Here is a 22,210-nt window from a genome sequence, read left to right on the forward strand (position 1 = left end):
TCTCATATTCATTACATGTGTGCATGTTTTCTCCACCCTGCAGTGTCTGGTCATCCATGTCAGACCAACAATGGAGGCTGCAGTCACCTGTGTCTGCTCTCACCTGGAGGGGGCTACAAGTGTTCCTGTCCCACAGACTCCTACTGGTCAGCTGACAACCAGCAGTGCATGTCCAACTGCACTGCCAGCCAGGTGATTCACCTCAGCTTCACTTGTGTTACTCTGTATGACTTTATGGCCCCTATTAAAGGTCTCTTAAATCCACGTCTTAGGTGGTAATTAGGTGATAACGCCACCATCTTATGCGCAATCCCTATTATGCAAGTTGCGCTGAACGCAAACACTTAAGGAATAAGACTCGCCAGCATATTTTAGACATGGGGGAGTGTCCATATGTTAACTAAGGAAGCAATGCGATATCTGCTATTTTGCACCTTGACTTAAATAGCCGTACTCAGTCAATTCTGAACCGATTGTAAAAACGTAAAGTTCTCTATAAGTGTTTTCATGATTGTATTATCTCCTCATCAAACGATACGAAGCGAAAAGGAAACTTTAGCCGGTCCTTTTTCTCTCATGCGCCTCTCTCTCTCTACTGGAATGGAATAGAAGAACGCTCGTCCCAAAACACCCTCGCCCCGGGTCTAATCCGGCGGCCTAGGTCCGCGAAAAAAGTGTTTTGGGACGAGCATTCCGGTTACCACCGGAATGGTGCGCTTCTCGTCAATGAGTCTTGTGAAAATAATGTGAATACTTTTATGGGGATATAATCCTATAGGCTACATAATGGAAATGATTGGAAATGACAACAATAAATATAATAGCAGATGCTTTTCCTATGTATTATGGGCGGCTATTTTTATTAAGAACATAAATTAACACATTCCATGCCAGAGTTTAACACATCCAGGATCCAAACGAGAAGTGCCGAAAACGGTCCGGACCGTTTTTGACCCAATTCTATTTTTATACGAGTGGCCCACGTGGGGCGCTAAAACGAAACTTTGACATCACCCAAGGAGTTTCTGAGAAGAAGAGGCTGGATGTGGCTCCATGTCAAAAATCCTTCCGGTCGGCATTTTCAATGTTATCTCCTTGACTAAAAGCTTAATATCTCCATTTCTTTTTAACGTGGTGGAAACGAGCCGTTTTCGATCGGCGATCACGCTGCAATGGAGGATCGCGCTGGAAATATTATTGTTCCAGGCGTTAGTCGGGACCCTCCGCCGTCTCGCACGCACGCTTTGTTTACATGCACTTCCGCGTCGGGGCTTCTACAGCACGAAACGTATAACGCAAGTGGATGGAAGAAATGCAGGCACTCAACGTATAATATTTTAATAAACCTCTGGCACCCAATGTGTTAATATCATAATGTACTCACCAGTGCCAGCGATTTATTGTTGTTTTTTATTTTTTTTCATGTCGCCACAGACCTCGCTAAATACCTGAAGATCGCGCGTTCAACTGTTTGTAGACACACAGTGTAGCTGTGTGAGTGGCCCAGAGAAGACCGTTTCAATCCGCGATCGTCCATTTTGCAGTAGTCGCAGTTTCTATTAAACAGCGTTCACCACAGAGAAAAACAACAACCGAGATAATGGTGGATTAGGGGAAGCTTTAGAGCGGTGGCGGGTGGGAACAAAAATCTTCGATTGACATTTCCGTTTTAGTTTCTGGTGTGCTACAATGAAATGTGTCACTGCGAGGGAGGCCTACAATGAAATGTGTCACTGCAAAAAAAAAAAAAAAAAAAAGACCACTTCGCGTAGAACTACGCGACTGGCACGCTGCGCAATTATTTAGGTTCGCGTAGAACTACGCGATTGGCACGCAATGTGTTAATAAACTTAAATTAATTAATGTATCCCCTGCTGGAGGGCCCCCTTGCGTGGAAGTCCCGTGTATGGGTTCTCATAACCCAGCAACCCTAGGCAAATTACGCCACTGCTTGGAGATCAGATTATGTTGTGCAGCAGTAGCTTGTCTCTTTGGTCCTTTCAATGTGAGCTTTGCTCTCACCGCTTAACGCACGGACAATAGCACTGTGTCTTGTTTTGATCTTAAAGGGAATGGCAGCGGGTACTCTGATTTAATTAATTAAAGTAACGCCCAAACACTCCCATGACTAATTCAGGGCTGTTTTACCGCATAGCGCCTTGGTGCAGTGCGCACATTACCGCACCCATAATAGCAAAATGGCATTGGTCACGCCTCCACGTCTTACATTAAGGAATAAGACCTGGCGGTACCTAAGACGTCCTTAATAGAGCCCTATGTCTCATGTCTGCTTTTGATACTGATTCTAAACATAATCCTCTGTCTCCCCCTTCAGTTTGTCTGTCAGAACTACAAGTGCATTCCATTGTCATGGAAATGTGACACAGTAGATGACTGTGGGGACCGGTCAGATGAACCTGCTGACTGCTGTGAGTAGAGACTGAAAAATTACCTCAATATCCATGCTTTATTATTACAGTTATTATTTATGTGTACCCCAATATCCTTTGACAGTTTCTGACACCCGTATAAAGTTGAATCTGCACACACACACACACACACACACACACACACACACACACACACACACACACACACACACACACACACACACACACACACACACACACACAAACACACACAGGGTGACCACCTCCAAACAGGCCCATTGAGGGACTACCTGATTCGGATGCTATCAATGCATTGAATGGGACATTATCACCTCTTATTTGACCTTTGAATGGGCGAAATAGGCGACATACTGACCTACCCGCGATTTATCAGACCATTCATTGGGTGTTATCACGACATACTGACCTACCAACGGAGATGACTTAAATAGTTCAGTTTCGGTTTTGGTTTCGGACCATGACCTGAGCCTACTCAGCGCCGTTGGAGTTATGTACCGATAGGCACAGAATCGTAAATATTGTTGTGGGTACTGCTCCGCCTCCAAGTAGGTCAGTAGCTCCTGATTACGCCCCATTAATGGTCTGACAAATCGCGGGTAGTTCTAAATCGCGCCTACTCGTCGCCTACTCGCCCATTCAAAGGTCTGATAAGACGTGATAATCTCCCATTCAATGCATTGATAGCATTCGAAGCCGGTGGAGGGACAGGTGAACCCGTTTTGTGGGACATCGCGGGACACATGGCCCACACATGGGGGGGGGGCTTATAAATAACTAATAAACTGTTAATACAGTATTCAAACAATCAAAACTTGTAGCTTCAGTCAACAACCTACACAGACTGCTTGATATTTAAGACAAACTGATATCACATGAGATAAGATAAAGTTACACCACAAAGAGTAGCAGGAACATGACTGATATGAATCTAAAAGTGATGTATATGTGTAATAACATTAGGACGGTTAAACTATCGCTATCACTAAATTCATTTCAGTTCAGTTGGTTGTCATTTGACAGATTTATTTAAACAGAAGGCGACTAAATGAATCACATACACAACCAGAGAGGATCATGCTGTGAATAAAATAGTGCATGTGATAATAAGGTGTAAGTGTTGTGTTGACGTGCACGGCAGTGGGTGAGACAGTCAACAGGATACACAGGGTGAACTCTGCTATGGACTGGGGTCAGAGGTCATACATCTATTACGGTGAAATGTCTGCCATGGAATCTTCCTCTTGCATTGTCTTCATCAGTGAGTGAGTCAAAGTACATGTTAACTTTGTAGTCACTCTTAGCTCTCACAGGGAGATCTGCAGCCCAAATGTCCTTTTCTTGAGGCCACTTGACCCCCTGGAAACTTAGCTTATTATTGGATAACTTGTCAGGCGTGTTCCACAGCCAACTGAGTTTGAAGGATAATTATATTAGTGCGTTAGTGGTGAAGGTTACTAAATGACAACCAACCTGTTAGTTTACAACAAACTATTGATTATCAGCTATTTTTATTCCATGTGAGTTCTGATAGATATCATAGTTCCTCATTCTCACACTGTGAATGTCAAATAAATAGCATTAATCAGGAGAAACAAAGGACATCTTGTCCTGTATTTCAACAGATCAACCAACCAGCTGTTACACTGAAGCTCATTTAGTTTGTTATGTTTCTCATCAGCTCTCCAGACTGAACCAACACACAACACAACAGGTAAGTCTGTCTGTCTGTCTGTCTGTCTGTCTGTCTGTCTGTCTGTCTGTCTGTCTGTCTGTCTGTCTGTCTCTCTGTCTGTCTGTCTCATAAAAGATAAACTCTCTAACACTGCACATATTTGAACCAGTGAAATATGGTGGTGTTTTGTATTTAAAGTGAATAAAAAGGTCAGTCAGTAAATACAGCAGCTTCACTGTGTCAATGGTTTGACAAAGAGAGGAAACACATCACAATATTTTCAAAGATACCTTTGAAATGTTATTCGTGTATCAGAGAGAGACGGGAGGGACGGACAGACAGACAGACAGACAGACAGACAGACAGACAGACAGACAGACAGACAGACAGAATTATTCACATACTCATACATGTATGAACAGTGGACTATTGGGTAACAAACACTTCACTTAAAGGTCGGGTCTATAATGCATTACAATCACATGTATAAGGCATTATAACACTCATTATAAATGTTTATAATTGTATATGACAACTTATAACAACGTTCATAACGTATTATAAGTGCTGTTATACTGAATTATAAGCTCAGTTGAACAGCACATTATAACTAACCTTAACTTAGTTAGTTATGAAGTGTATTTGTTATCATTAAGTTGTTATCATTCATGATTATAAACATTTATAATGAGTGTTATGAATTATTATAAGTGCATTATAATGCATTATAGACCCAACCTTTATGTAAAGTGTTACCTGGTAGTTATAATATGCTGTTCCGCTGAGTGTATAAGGCATTATGACCAGCACTTATACATTATATTATTATAAGTTATAATACTTCAGAATCCTTCTTAGTTGCCATGCATAATTATAAAAATGTATAACAAGTGTTATATGCCTTACAATTGAATTATAATGCATTATAAAAGTGGTTGTAACACATTAGAGACACAACCTTAATATAAAGTATTTTTATTTAATCAAATAGGGTAATGAGATAGTCTTGCTTTGCAAGGTGTGTGGATTTTGAAATGTAAACCAACTCAAATGTAATGTGTCACTTTCTCCAGAGGTGGAGCCCTTCCTCATCGTAGCCAACCATGTCAACCTGATGAAGATCAACTGGAACGGCTCCAGCTCCACAGAGCTCAAACAGGTGAAAACCATTGGACATAACACATCCTATGTAATGGTGGAAATGCATAGTGGTGGAAAGTAACTAAGTATATTTACTCAAGTACTGTACTCAAGTACAATTTTGATGATGTTTTACTTTACTTGAGTATTTCCAATTGTCAATACTTTTACTTCTACACCACTACATTACAAAGGCAAATATTGTACTCCACTACATTTATTTGAACACTTTGATTACTATTTACTTTACAGATTACTATATTACAAAACATACGTTTTGAAAATACCTATTTTATACATAGGCTATTCAAAAAGAGCCGATCTACAATCTCACAATGTGTCGTGTTGTCGCGTGTTGTGAGATTGTAGATTGGCTATTATGGTAAAGTTTGAAAAAAAAACTTACTTTCAGTAAGTACATTTAGATTTTCCAGAACTTGTGTACTTTTACTCAAGAGATTGTTTTTATTTCTACATTGTGCTTCTTTTAGTTAAATAAATAAAACATCTGAGCTCCACCACTGAGCTCCTACACTATATTCTACACTCACTGCTTTTGACATGCTGGAATGTATTCCTGTCTGAGACTAACACAATGCTGTGGTGTGACAGGACTTGTGGGGAGCAAGGGCTCTGGACTTTGACTATCAGCAGCAGATGATCTACTGGATAGAATTGAACACCCGCATGCACATCAATCGCATGCACATCAATGGCAGTGACGTCCAGGTCAGAGTGAAAATGACAAATACTTATATTTGTAATATAAATACTTAGTGATATCAGTGTTAAATATCAAACAAGAGAACAGGGTGCCTGGTGGCTCAGTCACTTAGAGCAGTGTTTCCCAAACAGTGGGACTGGACCCATTCTTGGGTCTAGGACCCATTTTCATGGGTCCTAAGTAAAAATCCCCTTTTATGTTTCCTACTTTGTTTAAAAAATAATATAATTTCCAAAACATAATTAAAACATTTAAAAAAAAAAACTTATATTCCTTGAAAAAAATAAAATAATACTGAGTGGTGAAAATAGCAGAGTAGGCCTACATGATGTGAGCTTATATATCGTCTCTTTTCACTAGTTTGGGTCCCGGGGAGACATCACATAATTGGGTCTCCAGCTCAAAAGTTTGGGAACCACTGAGTTAGTGTACAAATCATGTGCTATATAAAAAATACAATAAAAAGCCAATCTACACGCTCACTGCGTGACGCATTGTGAAAACTGCTCTTTTTGTAAAGAAACATTCAAAATATTGAAAATGTGTGGAAAGAAAGCTAGACACATTTGTGAAAAACATACTGTACACTAGATCATGTACATCACTAGATCTGTACATCTAGAAAATAAGGCATAACAATGTTGAAAGAAATGTATCAAAAATAAAACTATAAAACATGGTGATTATATTCATAGTGCATGTTTGGTTCTTTAACAGGTCCTTCACAACAAGTTGATCAGAGATCCAACCAGTCTGGCTGTTGATTGGGTGGGAGGTAACCTGTACTGGTGTGACAGTGACACCATAGAGGTGTCCAAACTAAACGGGTCGTACAGAACAGTCCTGGTCAACACCGGTCTGGACCTGCCACGGTCCATGGCTGTAGATGTACGCTACGGGTAAGAGCACTGTGGTGACATCATGAACTTCACACTGAATGTATCAACCATCCTGTGAAACACCACGGATACAAGAAGATACAAACTGATGATATTGCATCATATTCTGTTCCTCTAGCAGATCTAAGTTTAAAAAGTCACTAATAAGAATCATATACATAGTTTAAACCACTAGAGGATAATTTTAATTTTAATGCAAGTTTTGACTCACTGAAAAGTACTCTAAATTTAATGTGGAATACTTTCTTGTGATTGGCTGTGCTTTCTGGAGCTCCTATGAGGTAAACTCCAAACATATGACACCTATAGACTAGGGTGACCACCCGTCCCACTTCCCGCGGGACAGTCCCGAAAATGGAACATTTGTCCCGCGTCCCACATGAACAGAACAATGTCCCGCAAGTGATCATTGATAAATTAAAGTTTTTATTTAATGCCTCTCTCTTATTACCCTCTTTAAAGAGAGAAATACCGCGACATCAGTGTCATGAATCAATGCGCAGGTTTTGTGACGTGTGCAGAAGGAATAAAAGAACACTCGCCCGGGTCAAATTCAGCGGTCCCCACCAGATATTCCTAAACGTAACCTCAGTAAAACGGGGGCGAGTGTGTTTGGGGCGAGTGTTCCGGTTACCTGCTGAAGCTGTTAACGTGAGCACACACCAAACTGGACTGGATCGTGTTCTGTTGCTGCAGGTGAGAGAGAGATCCCACTAACAACAGATCCCATCACAACAGAGAGGACACTGGACTGCTCAAGCCTCATGCAACCAAAACAGAATAAGTGATAGAGTAATGCTTTGTCTTAAACATCACAGTCACAAGCATTGCTTTAATTGATGGACTGATCAAAGGACAGCGTCGTTGACCCCCCCCCCCCCCCCCCCCCCCCCGTGCGCATTTTCCCGCAACAGGGGCTCTGCTGTCCTGCAAATGGACCACTATTTTGAGGTGGTCACCCTAAAGTAAAATAAAACAAATCATAAACCTCTAGTTTTTGAACATACTCAGTTGAAAATAGCCAATCTACAAGCTCACAATGTGTCAAGATGCGACACGTTGGGAGCTTGTAGAACTGCTATTTATGAAAAAGATATTGGCTATTGACAAAGACTAAAACTAAAAAAAATCTTCTTTATGAGTTTAGTTAGTTAAAGTTAGTTTAGTAAAAACACAATACAGTTTCAGTTACTTATCGCTATTTCTGTAAAACCTTTATTTGTATTTCGGTTATAATTGTCCTTATTTTGTTAGTTATAGTTAAGTTTAACAACCCTGGTATGAACTCTTCATCATATTGTATGTCCACTAGTACTGTACAGTACTGTATGTGGTATTAGTTGTGAATAGTGACCCTGACACAGTGTCTCCCTGACAGATACTTGTACTGGTCAGACATAAGTGACAACAACCCCCACATAGAGAGGATGGGGATGGACGGCACCAACAGGACAGTCATCGTGAAGGATAAGATCTCCAAGCCCTACGGCCTGACGTTAGACTACATCAAAGATCACATCTACTGGACCAACGAGAAGAAATACATTGAGTTTGCCAACCTGGATGGAACCAACAGACACACAGGTAACACACACACACACACACACACACACACACACACACACACACACACACACACACACACACACACACACACACACACACACACACACACACACACACACACACACACACACACACACACACACACACACACACACACACACACACACACACACACACACACACAGAGAGAGAGAGTATAGTTGTAACTAAGGTCTGTTTTATTAGGTCTAGAGGGTTTAAAGGAATGCTTCACCCAAAAATCAATTACTCAGCCCATGAAGCATTGAATTCATTTTTGTGTTGCATTCCTGAACCAATAATACAATATTTGACTAATTGAAGTTAATAGGAGACCAATCATGTCTTAAGCCTTGTTTGTGTTAATTTCTAGCTTTTAATCAAGTTCATCTGGTTTAAATAATTATTTTACTGTAAGAAATAAGGCAGTGATAACATTATATACTTTACAGATGCATGTTAACTCTTGTTATAAAATGCTTTATAATGCTTTGTGCATTCATTTTATAATATTGTGAATATTCTGTTCGGTGTGTCTGTAGTTATGAGTCAGGACAACATCAGGGCTATTACTGTGTTTGAGGATCACATCTACTGGACAGACTTGGAGACCAGATCCATCTACAGAGCCAACAAGACTCAGGGAACCAACAAGATCAGACTCATCAGCAACCTGGACTATCCATATGACATCCACATCTACCACCCCTATAGACAACCTGAGGGTCTGTACAACCTACTGTATACAACACTCTCATTATTACTCTTCATGCTTTTTTATTTTGTACAATGTTATATTTGATCTGTTATGAACTTTTACACAAAATACATGTCCTTACGGGCATGCCCCCCCCCCCCCCCACACCCACACACACAAAATAAAACAATAAATAAAATAGTAAGACAGCTCATGTACAACCTCAAAAAGCATTGCGATGCAAAATGTTGTGAGCTTCTAGACCAGCATTTTTTATTTTTTTTTACAAGAACACAGGTGTGCGTTAATATTTAGCCTTGTCCTTAGGAAGGTCTTGAGCACAAAAAGCTCTGTTGTAACATAAAGGTGTGTGTTCTCATATTCATTACATGTGTGTGCATGTTTTCTCCACCCTGCAGTGTCTGGTCATCCATGTCAGACCAACAATGGAGGCTGCAGTAACCTGTGTCTGCTCTCACCTGGAGGGGGCTACAAGTGTTCCTGTCCCACCGACTACTACTTGACAGCTGACAACAAGCAGTGCATGTCCAGCTGCACTGCCAGCCAGGTGATTCACCTCAGCTTCACTTGTGTTACTCTGTATGACTTTATGTCTCATGTCTGCTTTTGATACATTACTGATTCTAAACATAATCCTCTGTCTCCCCCTTCAGTTTGTTTGTCAGAATGACACGTGCATTCCGTTCTCGTGGAAATGTGACACAGTAGATGACTGTGGGGACCGGTCAGATGAACCTGCTGACTGCTGTGAGTAGAGACTGGAAATTAGCTCAATGTTCATGATTTATTATTACTGTGTTTACAGTGATCACAATTATTACTTCTATGTATTCCAAAAACACTCATACATACTCGTAATGCTTTATAACAATAATAAAAACACATTATGGTTATGAGTATAAATGCATCAAAATAATAATTATAATCTACTTATAATACTGTATAATAACAGCTATAAGAAATAATAAGTTCTCAGAATGCTTAATCGCAATAATCATGACATAACTCATTTTACAATACATTTTAAGGTCAAGTATTACAAAACTAATTGCTGAATAGAGCTTTTTGTTTTAGCGAGTATCATGGTGTTGTAATTATCGTGGTCAAAATACATTATAATATTCTGAAAATGCATAATTATCAGTCTTATGAAGCATTATATTATGTTATTAACTCACTATAAGTGGCCATTGGGTGCTTTAAGTAAAGAACAATCATATTGGATCAACACAATTTACTGTCTTGACTTTATTTTATTTTAACACACACACACACACACACACACACACACACACACACACACACACACACACACACACACACACACACACACACACTAGCATCATTAAGACGTTGGTACGCTACAGACAGACAGACAGACAGACAGACAGACAGACAGACAGATATCTGTTAAAGTGAAACTAATGTATTATGATTTTCTTTCTCAGCTGTCCAAGTTAAACCAACACACCAAACAACAGGTAAACAAAGATGAAAGATTAAAACTGATTAGAGATAATATTCTTCCAGTTCTTGTAAATAAAGTAACACATTTTTTATTGCATATTACTCTCTGAACAGATTCTGACGATATCCGGTTGGTGGGAGGAACCTGTAACTGTAATGGTGGACTGGAGATGAAACACCAGGAAGAGTGGAGACCAGTGTTGGCTTGGTTTGACTGGAACAGGATGTCATCATCTGTAGTGTGTAGACAGCTGGACTGTGGCTCTGCTGTTTCAACAGAATTTACTTCTAGTTCTACACGTCAACCTGGATGGATGATTCCATCTTCCTGTGTTGGCTCTGAGTCTTCACTGATGGAGTGTGGACCAGTAAAGTCTTATGATTCCTCTCTCACACTGAAGATTAACTGTTCAGGTAAAACAATGACTTCAACAATGTAAATGTTTTGTGATCATCAACATGCCTTTAAAACGTACCATGTTTGTGCATGAAGTCCACAATTACAATATACTAATGAGGCATTTAGCAGACCCTAAACGTTAAATGCTCTCATCCAGAGCGATTTACAAGTATGATATTGGAATAAGCAGAGTAAGCATGAACCGTAGTAGTCAACAACAAGACAAATAATCACATTAGCATCTAGCTAAACAACATGATATCTAAATAGCATTCTATACATTTGAAACTATAGGATACCAGGTAAACAATGAGCCTAGCATCTGTCTAAACAACATGCTATCATAACACCACACTGAAAACCCACCTTTTCAGATTTGCATTCCCTACCTAATTCAAATCACCTCATTTTTGTGTTGGCTTAGTTTTTTGTTCAGGTGATTCTTCTTGTAGAATCAATTTCTATGAAATAATTATATAATAAATACATTTATTGATAATTTAGGTTATACAATGTGTATGGAATGATGATTTTAGATTAGATATTTCAGAAAAAAATTACGTAATTTTCAAGGCAGGAGTTCTTCTCATCATAGCAAAGCAAATGTTTTTACTAAATTACCCTATCCACCTGTTTCCGCGGGAATTTACTGGAGCAAAAATCCTGTGTGGGAAACATCCTGCGGGGGGACCGGAAGTAGGAAATAGCGGCTCAGTGTGTTTACATTTGCCAGCAGAACGTAGCTGTACTGGCGAACGGGCCTTTTGCATGTAGTTGAAGCGCAAGGGGCGGGGGGGCGGTGCATGGGGAGAGAGTCAGCGCACTGAAGTCAAGGCACACTACAGACTACTGTGTTGTTGACAGACAACGGATGCACGCTTCGAACGAGCTACGTTCTGCTGGCAAATGTAAACACACTGAGCCGCTATTTCCTACTTCCGGTCCCCCCGCAGGATGTTTCCCACACAGGATTTTTGCTCCAGTAAATTCCCGCGGAAACAGGTGGATAGATTTTAGGTATTGTAATATCGGACAGGAATGCGAATGCTTAGCGATGAAAGCGGACATAATGCTGTACTTTCCATAAAACTAAGAAATGCCATTCAAAATCGATACATCAACATAAACATGTCAAAGACATTTGTGTTACTACTGTATGTTTAATCTGTGTATAGAATAAATTGCTGCAGCCAGATTGTCCTCTGGTGTGGGATAACATTTCTTACAGCATTGTTTAAAGATATGCGTGTAGGTTAGATCTCTTCAAATGTTCCTGTGAGCTATGTTTGTCAGGAAGAAGAACCAAAATGTATTTGACCTTCTATTGAAACATCGATGCAGCAACTTGGTGATTACAGCAGTGGTTCCCAAACTGGGGGTCGAGACCAATGGAGGTCCCCAAAATAATGTGGGGGGTCTCCAGATGATTAGCTTAATGTGCAACATTGTTTTCTCATTCACAGTAAACAAACCAACATACAGTATAAGTGTAGGCAGGGTATCTGCACATTTCTAAAGTTACAATTTAAGGACTTTTAAGACCTTCTTAATACCAAATTGGCCAACTTGTCAAATATTATGCAGGAAAGAGGCAAACATTGTGAAAATAGCCGAGTGCGAGGCGTTTTGAGATTGTAGTTTGACTATTTTCACAATATGTATCTGTGGAACCAAGTCTACATCTAATATGCCTACAATTCCAAGTGCTTGTCAGGGTGGGGGGGGGGTGGGGGGGTCCCCAGTTAAAATATGATTATTTCTGGGTGTCGTGGCCTGAAAAGTTTGGGAAACATTGGATTACAGTGATGCTGGGCTACTGCATGTACTACACCTTCCTGTCTTTATCCAAAGGTGCCCCCGTAGACTACTCAGGGCACTGTCCAACTTCCATTCTGAAACTGTTTGAGGACCACATCGCTGTCCTGGTTGTGTGGGTCAAGGGGTTCGGGGGCGGCAGGGTTGTCACAGTTCCCATCAGTCACTGTAACTGTTTTTCCATGGAGATGGCCTGCTTGAGGGAACACCTCAAAATCTCTCTAACCTGCAGCTTTTCAAGCCACTGGGTCAGCTGTCCTTTGGGCTTTTTAAAATGTTTGTGAAGCAGGTCAGAGATGTGTGATTGAACAGGAAGTTGTTCAGGTGGAAATACTTCACAGCCCACCCCACCGCCAACAGCTCTCGTCTGGTCATGCGGTTAGTTCCTCAACTTCCTCTTGGCATGGTTCAGGGAACAGCTATGTGACCATCTCTTTCTCCACTCTTGTCCTGAGACAGCACTGTGCCCAGGCCCCCCATCACTGGCCTCTGTTGCCATGATGAACGGCATATTCAGGTTAGGCTAGGCCAGGACCAAGGTTCCAGATCCTTTAGCTCCTCCCGTACCTGATGAAAGGTGGTGTGCCATGCCTCAATCCAAAGGAATGCCTTTCCTTATGTATCAGCTCATTTAACGAGCTGGTGATCACTCTAAGTCCCGCACAAACCACATAACCGGTCCTGGGTTCCAGATGGTGGTTGAGTGGCATAATATGTGTTTCCTGTTCCAGTTCAGTTTCCCATAGTTTTGTTTTATGGGTTTGGCAGCAGGATTGAACTGAAAACCAATATTACACCTTCATATCATGTTTCCAGTTTAGAGCCAACAAGATGAACCAGAACAAGGAAACAGGTATGACGTCTTCTGTAAACCTGGGACTATAGTTATGCAGAGAGCCAATAAGATGTCAGGCCCAGGGAGCTGTGCAGCTGTCTGATGTTCTGAGGGCTGACCAGTCTTTTATGGCAGCAACCTGTCATTGTACCAATGTAACGATCAATGGTGTATCTATGTTGAATGATATTTCTTAGTTTTATGAAAAGTGCAGCATTATGTTCTGTCCCCTTTCATCGCCAAGCATCCTCATTCCTGTCCAATGGACACCCAGGGACCTTACAATATTTAGGTTGATTTAGTAAAAACATTTACTTTGTTGATGAGAAGAACTCATGCCTTTGCAATCACTTTAAAGTCAATTTGCATAATGTATCTGCAATATTATATATACATATAATCTAAAATCATCATTTCATACACACATTTTATAACCTAAAACAAATTATGAATACATTTTTTATTTTATAATTATTTTATAGAAATTGATTATACAAGACGAATAACCTTAACGTTTGGTATTGATTGCTTATAACAAATAGTGTTTCAGTCATAATAAATGATATACAGAAATCATTGTTATGGCTTTATTAGCTTATTGCATGGTCAAATAATATAGTCTCTATAGTGATCAGTTATACAGGAATACAAATATTTGTAAAAATAAATACTTGGAAATTGGAATAATATTGAAGAGAAACAAACCATGTGTTTGCTTTGAGTCATTACATATTCATGAAGTATGCTAATTAACCATAATTCTAATGCCAAATTGTTACACAGTTATGTCCTTACACCAGAGACAATATTCACTCACTTACCACAGAACCACCAAAATGCAAGTTGTATGGCCTCTACTCGTTATTTATGCTGATTTATTCAAATATTCAAATAGTCCAATTAAATATAAACAATACAAAAATGTACTGTACATTACAGAAATGGATTCTAAAGGAAAAATCACTTAAGGATCAACTGAGTTGATACAGTTTTGGTACACCCTTTTATCAAATTGTTATAGGATTTGCCCTGTCTAGAAGAGACGCAGACAGCTGTGTAAAGCTTGATTTGTGCTTCGCCGCATGACAGTGTTGCTACGTATCGAAAATAGCAGACCTACAAGCTCACAACGCGACACGTTGCGACACGTTGTGAACTTGTAGGTTTGATTGTTTCAACGTGTGACACCATCGTAGGACAAATAGGCGGAACTATCAGATAACTGCAGTGCACAGCAGGGCAGGTTGTCGGGAATTAAACCAGACTGACATTAAAGTAATACTAGGTAACATTTTCAACAAAACTAAAGTTAAATTGTATATCTTTTGTGAGTGGCAAAAGTTTCACAACACCCACTCCATGAATTTCACCCCCGGAAGCCTTTTATTTATATATTTTCTATTGAACGTGGACGGGGGGGACTTTCCCGGGAAAATGACGTTCCTGGCCAACGTCATGACGTCGTGGCCGACGTCCTGGCCGACGTCATGACGTCGGCCAGGAATTACCGCAACGGTTTCCTGTTTGGCCAGGAACTACCGCGCTAATAACAAAAAGGAACCTCACGCTGATTTTAAGAGAATGTAGGATTGGAAGATCGAAAAAGAACAGAAAAAGAAAGCACAGCTCATGGTAACTAATGCTCCACTGGCTAAGAGAAACGATCCGTAGATAGTATAAAACAATTAAAAGATCGCTTTTTGAAACGCTTCCGGCTTCCGGTGAAAACGAATGGAATTCTGGGTAATCGAGGACTACGGAAATTGTATGCAGTGACGGTAGTGACCAGCAGAGGTTGCTAAAAATCGTTATTTGTGATTCTGCATTGTACAACTTTAAGTCTGTCAGATCATGATAAAAACTGTAAAATTATTATGATAGTTTGTAATGGGTGTAAACTAAGTATTGCAATGTTGTGTTACTTTATACAAATGATAATATTAATAATAGGCTTAAATTATTAAATAGCCTCATCACAGCATTTTCCCAGTCGGCCACGTTGGCCGGTGATGTTTATAATTAACGGTCAATTAAACATTGTATTGGTCATTGGCCAGTATATACCAGCTAACGGAAACCTTGATCGCATTATGATGCAACATGTACATAGTGGAATTAAAACATCAGTAAAAGAACATACAACATGAACCCACTTTGCTTGCAGTGATGCAAAACTCCTGCAGCACAACAATGCTAGTGGTGGAGGAGAAGCTTCAACCAGCTTATTGCTGCTCAGGTGGTCAGACTTGAGCGCAGGGTGTAGTTAGGGGTGAAGTGTCTTGCTTGTGGACTAACAGTATGGGACACTGTTTAATAAAGGTTCTTCTAAATAATCTCTCCCTCTCCCTCTCCCTCTCTCTCCTACTCTCTCTTCAGAGTCTGTGAGGTTGGTGAATGGGACTAGTTTGTGTTCAGGCAGAGTGGAGGTCAAGTCTAATCAGTCGTGGGTCTCAGTGTATGAAGGTGACTTTGACCAGCAGGATGCAGAGGTGGTCTGTAGAGAGCTTGGCTGTGGGGGGCATTCAGTCCTCCATGGGGCGCTCTATGGAGAAGTTGACACTCCAATGTGGACCGAAGAGTTCCAGTGTGAAGGCAACGAGTCTGTTCTCCTAGACTGTGAAACCTCAAACTCAACTAGAAACACCAGCTCACCTGACAAGACAGTTGGACTCACCTGCTCGGGTAAAAGACAAACTATACTTTTGGTTTGGATTCATATTTTATTATAATAAAAGTAGTTTTACTCTCTTTATGTTTACTCTCTTGACTCTTTACAGTGGTTGATGATGTCAGGTTGATGGGAGGAACCAGTAACTGTACTGGTACACTGGAGATTAAACACCAGGGAGAGTGGAGACCAGTGGATGGTGGGTTTCACTGGAACCTGAAGTCATCATCTGTAGTGTGTAGACAGCTGGACTGTGGCTCTGCTGTTTCAACAGAAAGGAGTTCTTGGTTTACACATGAACCTGTTTGGAGGATTACACCTTACTGTGCTGGTTCTGAGTCTTCACTGAGTGACTGTGTCATAATGGAGACTTCTCATATCACACGGAAAGGTTTGATTACAGGCAGACCCACAGTGATCTGCTCAGGTAACTCAACAATGACTTGAACAACGACACCAATATTTTAAGTGTCTCGTTTAGTCTGTTTTATTCCGTCCGTCCGTCCGTCCGTCCGTCCGTCCGTCCGTCCATAGACTCATATATTGCTTTCTCCATCTCTTTGTGTATGTGTCTTCCTGTCCATCCGTCACTCTATCAGTGTTTGTCGGGACTCTCGGAGACTTTTGCTCTGCTGTAAGCTCTTGAGGGAGATCTTATGATGATGATGATGACAATGATAATGATTAGCTTTGTTTTCAGTTGGTTCTGTTGCTTTCCCTCTGTGTGTTTAGGAGTTCTGTAAAACAACTTGAATCTGATGTTTTTAGATTTCCATTTGCATCCACAATGTACTCATGTACTTCTCTCTCTGTCTCGATGTCTCTCTGTCTGTCTGTCTCTCTGTCTGTCTGTATGTCTGTCTGTCTCTCTCTCTCTCTCTCTCTCTCTCTCTCTCTCTCTCTCTTCTCTCTCTCTTCAGAGTCTGTGAGGTTGGTGAATGGGACTAGTTTGTGTTCAGGCCGAGTGGAGGTGAAGTCTAATCAGTCGTGGGTATCAGTGTGTGAAAGTCAATTTGATCAGCAGGATGCAGAGGTGGTCTGTAGGGAGCTTGGCTGTGGGGCTCCTTCAGTCTTTCAGGGGGCGCTCTATGGAGAAGTCAAGGCTCCAATGTGGACCGAAGAGTTCCAATGTGCAGGTAATGAGACTGCTATCCTGAACTGTAAAACCTCAAACTCAACTAGAAACACCAGATCACCTGACAAGACTGTTGGACTCACCTGCTCAGGTAAAAGACAAGTTACACTGGTTTGCATTATTATTTCAGAATTAAAGTACTGTTACTGTTAATTATCTTGTCTCTCTACAGAGTCTGGTGATGTCCGGTTGGTGAGAGGAACCAGTAACTGTACTGGTATATTGGAGATGAAACACCTGAGAGAATGGAGACCAGTGGATGGTTGGTCTGACTGGAATCAGAACTCCTCATCTGTAGTGTGTAGACAGCTGGACTGTGGCTCTGCTGTTTCAACAGAAAGGAGTTCTGGTTCTACACATAAACCGGCCTGGAGGATTACATCTTCCTGTGTTGGGTCAGAGTCTTCACTGAGGGAGTGTGGAACAAAGATGTCTGCTACTTCCTTCTACATACTGGAGGTCATCTGTTCAGGTAACAAACTTCTTCAACTACAGTCATATTTACAGTGTCTTACACAGCTGCGGGAAACACTGCCATCTGATCAATGGAGCCATCTGCGCAATGTCCCCCCCCCCCCCCCCCCGTCTGCTTTGTAGAGAAGAAATTGCCTTGACTTGAACTGCTGCATATTGATAAGCTAACGTACCTGCCTAGGACAAGATGTGTTTACCACTGTATATACTGTAGTTGTTATTATTGTATTATTATTTATTCTCTTACTTAATATAGTCTAAGTCTAAGTCTAAGATAAGTCTAAGATGTTGCACAGGTTTTTGCAACAAGTCACAACACCATTTAGCTGCTTGTCCTGTTGTAAGTTAGTTACAAATAAAACCCTTGATTATTTATTCTTGAATGATTCTTGTGTAAATAACAGGTCTGGTTTATTATTAAGCAACGTGTTATGTTCTGATAGGGCACTATGCCCTATTGGTATGTTTAATGTGTAATAATACAATGTAACGTGCACACAATAGATGATGTCTCTGGTCTTGTATTTGTCCCCATTTAATATTATTGGTTATGTTTTTATCATCAGCCAGTGTATGATGTGACATTATCTCTCTCTCTCTCTCTCTCTCTCTCTCTCTCTCTCTCTCTCTCTCTCTCTCTCTCTCTCTCTCTCTCCAGAGTCTGTGAAGTTGGTGAATGGGACTAGTTTGTGTTCAGGCAGAATGGAGGTGAAGTCTAATCAGTCGTGGGTCTCGGTGTATGTAGGTGATTTTGACCAGCAGGATGCAAAGGTGGTCTGTAGGCAGCTTGGCTGTGGGATTGCTTCAGTCTTCCAAGAGGGGCTCTATGGAGAAGTGAACGCGCCAATGTGGACCAAAGAGTTCCAGTGTGAAGGTAATGAGTCTGTTCTCCTGGACTGTGGAACCTCGAACTCAACTAGAAACACCAGCTCACCTGACAAAACTGTTGGACTCACCTGCTCAGGTAAAATACAGATACACTTTTGGGTTGGATTATTATTTAATTATGAAAACAATATTAATTGTTACTGTTTATTGTCTTGTCTCTGTACAGAGTATGGTGATGTCAGGTTGGTGGGAGGAACCAGTAACTGTATTGGTATACTGGAGATGAAACACCAGGGAGAGTGGAGACCAGTGGATGGTTGGTCTGACTGGAACGTGAAGTCATCATCTGTAGTGTGCAGACAGCTGGACTGTGGATCTGCTGTTTCAAGAGAAAGGACTTCTGGTTCTACACATGAACTTGTTTGGTGGATTTCATCTTCCTGTGTTGGGTCTGAATCTTCACTAAGGGAGTGTGGAACAAAGGAGTCTGGTAATTCCACTGCCAGACTGGAAGTGATATGTTCAGGTACAGCTCTTATCTATCCACCATCCGTCCGTCCGTCCGTCCGTCCGTCCGTCCGTCCGTCCGTCTATTTGCAGCCTGGTCGCTAGAGAAATTGTTGGCACTGTACATTTCTTGAGATAGCAAGAAACATTGAAAATATTGAAAACATAGCTTACTCTACATACACTGTTTGAAGGTCTTAGGAATTACCAAGTAAATGTCTGTGTTGTTTGCAAATTCATTCCAGTTTTAGGACAAATGAGAGGCTAAATAAATATTTGTGTTCACGTAGCTCAGTCGGTAGCTATTGCCTTTGGACCGAAACGTTCTGGATTCTATCCCGGGCATTGCCAACTTAGCATATGAGTAGCACAAATTCAACATGCTATATAAATAACATTTGTTTTGGTTAGAGGGATGTCTGTGATTTACGTGTTTCAAATAATTTCATATCTCTAACTTTACATTTATATATATATTTACTATTTTTCTCTGAGTGTGTTTATAAATCAGTTGTTTCAGCCAATTATCTGTCTTGTTACAGAGCTGCTGTTTAAGCCAATAGTCACCTTCGTAAACTCCATAAACGGGGTTTCTGAGGGCCAGCATCAGAGGCTGCACGTGATAGAGGGTTCCAGCTTCACCATCAGATGCTCCGTCCAACCACAGTACCCTGGAGGCTCCTTCCACCTCACCTTCACTGGATCCAACACAACACACACCTACACCCAGCCAGCTGTCAATCACTCTGACAACGTCCTGCTTCTTGCAGCAAACCTCACTGAATCCAACACAACACACAACCCCACTGAATCCAACACAACACACAACCCCACTGAACCCAACACAACACATAACCACACTGAATCCAACACAACACACAACCACACTGAATCCAACACAACACACAACCCCACTGAACCCAACACAACAGACAACCTCACTGAATCCAACACAACAGACAACTTTACTGAATCCAACACAACACAAAACTACACCCAGACAGCTGTCAATCACTCTGACAACTTCATGTTTGCCAACTTCCTGTTTCCTGCAGCAAACCACACCCACAATGGAAACTACAGCTGTACTTATCACATCTATGTTTATAATCATAACTTCTCCTCTAAGAGCCAGGTCCTCTCTCTCACTTTCACAGGTATGAGCTTTTCAAGTCACAATATGAAACTCAATCAAGCACAATTAAATATGACATGAATTCAGTAATGTTTAACACATTCTATAAAATACAAATGCACTTTAAAAAATATTTTAGCTGTTTAAATTAGCTGTTCTTTAAATGATGTTTGATGTTCATATTTCTCTCACAGCTTCTCATCTGACATCTAACATTATGAAATGTACAGTCATAGTGCTGCTGATATTGATCATAATAATCAGTGGCCTCTATCATCTCTGGAGGGTAATTATACATTTTTAATTAATGCAGGACTGTATAAAGTAGTTACACTGTTTGTATTTAAGAGAGACACATCTGATTTAGTAAATTCAAGTTGGGTTCTGCTGTGTTTCTCCAGACCATCAGAGGGCGTCGTGCAGGAGCGCAGATCACTGAGGTGGTTTATTATAATGTAGGACGGGAGAACGTTGAGATAGTTTATCATAACGTTGCTGGTTCTGATGCTGAAGCTGCTGGACCCAGTGAAGAGACAGACTACCACCAGTATGAGGAGGTGGGTGTACAAGGAGGTGCTGAAGCGGCTGGACCCAGTGAAGAGACAGAATACCACCAGTATGAAGATATAGACCTCCAAAGAGGTGCTGAAGTGGCTGGAAGAGGCAGGAGACCACCTGTGTATGAGGTAGATCTCTAAAGGCCAATTTATGCTCGGAGTGACAAGTGTCGAACAACGCGTCACACTATTACAACCCAGTCTCCAGCCCAAAACGTTCGTATTGTACATTTTCGCAATCTCCCAAAACGTTAGATACAAACGTAATATCGTTAAATAACGTTAGTATGGAACGTTTCATTGGTCTGCTGTATGAGGATCATTATATTTTGCGTCTGAATTACGTTAGGATCGAACGTTTCGTTGGTCTGCTGTCTGAGGATCATTTAATCCTGTGCTCTTTATATATCCCGAATCAAATAATAATAATAATAATAATAACTGGCAATAATTAATTGTTAACACAGGGGTATTCTGTTCACGGCTAGGCAAGCACCCTTTTGAATGTTGTTGATGCTGTTAATATATCCCGAATCAAATAATGATAATAATAATAATAATGATCAATAAATAATTGTGCTATAGGTAATTTAAAATGTTTATAAATACAGGGGTTTTCTGTTGATGGCTAGGCCAGCACCTTCTTGAAATAGCCTATTTGCCATACATATTAAACGTATTTTTAATTAAAGAATTTATTATCTAACTCTTAACCGCTAATTCCCCTGTCGCACACTAGAACACGCCTACTACATCCGGATTGTGAGTTTCCGTATCCGAGACCGGATACCACTTTTGCACAGCTGTTGCTGTTCTCAGGGTAAGTCCGTTATGTATGCATTTATAAGATATAAATCGTTAAATATACACCACAAAATGATAGGCCATGGCGTCATTGTTCACATGTTAGTATAGCAAGTTGTTTGATCTGGACAAGTAAAAGACTATAAGTAAAGACTGCTTGGTTTGGTCGGACATTGCTAAGCTAAACCAGCTAAAGTTTAGCTGCTAAACTAACCAGCTAAGCCAAAACAACGCGCCGCACTACGATGCACCAGTAAATCCCGTACTTCTCCTGTACAAATGCAACATAATACGGTGCTTACCCGGTTGCCCCAAATGTTAACTAGCAGTCCGGAGTCTTAGTGCAATGTATTAGTCCATATTTGTCAATAAAGAAGTGTTTTAATCCCGTCTGTGGCCGAACGCCATTTTCCCCCTCGTTTATTCCCTTTTACATT

The 22,210-nt window shown here is 40.7% G+C and overlaps 1 protein-coding gene across 1 annotated transcript; it reads left to right on the forward strand.

Moving 5' to 3' along the window:
- Positions 1 to 2,390: 2,390 nt before the first annotated feature.
- LOC308090936 (scavenger receptor cysteine-rich type 1 protein M130-like) lies at positions 2,391 to 21,735 on the forward strand (the record flags this gene model as incomplete). Its single annotated transcript, XM_080436209.1, has 19 exons — positions 2,391 to 2,429; positions 5,836 to 5,952; positions 6,665 to 6,846; positions 8,225 to 8,334; positions 8,973 to 9,155; positions 9,547 to 9,695; positions 9,802 to 9,895; positions 10,597 to 10,629; positions 10,730 to 11,029; positions 16,042 to 16,347; positions 16,443 to 16,760; positions 17,254 to 17,559; positions 17,641 to 17,940; positions 18,601 to 18,906; positions 18,997 to 19,296; positions 19,820 to 20,434; positions 20,607 to 20,698; positions 20,814 to 21,098; positions 21,709 to 21,735. 19 exons carry the CDS (start codon positions 2,391 to 2,393, stop codon positions 21,733 to 21,735), a joined length of 4,062 nt encoding a protein of 1,353 aa, XP_080292335.1.
- Between the last annotated feature and the right edge of the window lie 475 nt (positions 21,736 to 22,210).

The sequence above is a fragment of the Gymnoscopelus braueri genome (assembly GCF_963280865.1).
Source record: "Gymnoscopelus braueri genome assembly, chromosome: 8".
NCBI lineage: Eukaryota > Metazoa > Chordata > Actinopteri > Myctophiformes > Myctophidae > Gymnoscopelus > Gymnoscopelus braueri.